This window comes from Phaethon lepturus, unplaced genomic scaffold, assembly GCF_000687285.1.
Source record: "Phaethon lepturus isolate BGI_N335 unplaced genomic scaffold, ASM68728v1 scaffold12914, whole genome shotgun sequence".
Classification (NCBI taxonomy): domain Eukaryota; kingdom Metazoa; phylum Chordata; class Aves; order Phaethontiformes; family Phaethontidae; genus Phaethon; species Phaethon lepturus.
The window spans coordinates 1-1,901 of NW_010535529.1; the positions used below are offsets into that span (position 1 = coordinate 1).

The window sequence follows — 1,901 nt, forward strand, 5'->3', positions numbered from 1 at the left end:
ATGGTAGGGTTCCGCCCCAGCCGCCTCCTACCTTGGCCTTGATCAGCTGCTCCACGTTGGAGCCGACATCGTCCAGCTCCAGCTTGAGCTCGCTCTTCTCCTTCTCCAGCTTCTGCTTGATGCGCTGCAGGTTGTCGATCTGCTCGCTGAGCTCGGCCACGCTGTCGGCGTGCTTCTTGCGCAGTGCGGCGGAGCAGTGTGGCTTCCTCTAGGTCCCGCCGCATCTTCTGGAACTCGGCCTCACGCTTCTTGTTGAGCTCCGCCTGCACCGAGGTGGCACCGCCCGCCTCCTCCAGCCGTTCGCTGAGCTCCTCCAGCTCCCGCGACAGGTCCGAGCGCAGCTTCTCCACCTTGGCCCTGCCTGTCCGCTCCGCCTCCAGCTCCTCCTCCAGCTCCTCAATCCGCGCCTGTGGGCCGGGCACGGAGAGGCTGTCGCTGGACTTGGCCCACCCAGCTCGTCCACTCAGCCCGACCCGGCCGGCTGGAGGCTCTTCCACTCAACTCAACCCAACCCAACCAGCTGGGGGCTCTTCTACTCAACTCAACTCAACCAGCTGGAGGCTCTTCAACTCAACTCAGCTCAAGCCAACCAAACCAGCTGGAGGCTCTTCAATTCATCTCAGCTCAAGCCAACCTGCTGGCTCTTCAACCCGGCCAGCTGGAGGCTCTTCAGCTCATCCCAATCAAATGGAGACTCTTCAACCCAACCCAACCCAATGCAACCGCCTGGAGGCTCTTCAGCCCAGCCCAAGCAGGCAGAGACGCGGTCCCTCACCTGCAGCTCTTTCAGCTTCTTCTGGAGCTGCAGGGCCAGCGCCTGCTCGTCCTCGATCCTGCTGTTCTGCTGGTGGATCTCAAACTCCTTCCTGTGCAGGAAGGGGGAGGGCGCTGAGGTCCCTGCCCACACTCCCTGGCCGGGGCGGGCCGGGCCGGGAGGTCAGGCCTCACTTCTTGAGCTTCTCCTCCAGCTGCTGCTTGTCGTTCTCCAGGTCCATGATGTTCTCCTGGGTCAGCTTCAAGTCACCTTCCAGCTTGCGCTTGGCCCGTTCCAGGTCAATCCGGATCTTCTTCTCCTGCTCCAGGGAGCCTTCGAGCTGCGTGGACCAAGAGAAATGGGGAGAAAGCTCAGGTTTTCACCATCTCTGCCCCAGGAAGCTCCTAGCTCCTCGTCAGTGCCCGTGGTGGGACCGGCCCACACTCACATCATCCACTTGCTGTTCCAGCTTGACCTTGGCCTTCGTCAGGGTGTTGACCTTGTCTTCCTCCGCCTGCAGGTCATCCAGCGCTTGCTGGTGAGCTTCTTGCAGGGCCTTCTTCTCCTTTGTCAGCTTGGCGATGGTCTCATCCAGCCCGGCCATCTCCTCTGTGAGGTTCTTGACCTGTGGGAGGAGAAAGATCGGGCTCAGTGCCAGAGGTGGGGCAGAGTTGGCAGAGGTTGCTGCTGGCCTTGGCCAACGAGGCCACTTCAGTGCAGGAGAACCCACAGGGCCTTGGGCCTTCTTGATGTAGACCAACCCAACGGGCCTTGGGTCTTCTCAACCCAACCAACAGCCTTGGGTCTTTTCAACCCAACCAGCTGGCCTTGGGTCTTCTCAACCCAACTGGCCTTGGGTCTTCTCAACCCAACCAATGGGCCTTGGGTCTTCTCAACCCAACAGGCCTTGGGTCTTCTCAAGCCAACCAACAGACCTTGGGTCTTCTCAACCCAATGCAGCAGACTCAAGTCTCCCCAGCTTGAGGCCGAGGCCCCTTCCCAGCCTCACCTTGTTCTCGGTGGCGTGTTTCTCCTTCTCCACCTTGGCCAGAGTCAGCTCCAGGTCATCAATGTCTTTCTTCAGCTCCGAGCACTCGTCCTCCAGCTTCCTCTTCTTGGCCGTCAGCTCGGCATTTCTCTCTTTCTT

The 1,901-nt window shown here is 60.4% G+C and overlaps 1 protein-coding gene across 1 annotated transcript in view; it reads right to left on the reverse strand.

Annotated features, from left to right (window-relative positions):
- Positions 1–31: 31 nt before the first annotated feature.
- The window catches only part of LOC104619835 (myosin-6-like), a gene marked incomplete at both ends in the record, with an annotated part of 2,613 nt that continues 743 nt past the window's right edge, over positions 32–1,901 (reverse strand). The window contains 6 exon segments of the mRNA XM_010285854.1: positions 32–194; positions 196–407; positions 776–866; positions 949–1,094; positions 1,203–1,379; positions 1,764–1,894. Coding sequence (XP_010284156.1) covers positions 32–194; positions 196–407; positions 776–866; positions 949–1,094; positions 1,203–1,379; positions 1,764–1,894 — 920 coding nt within the window.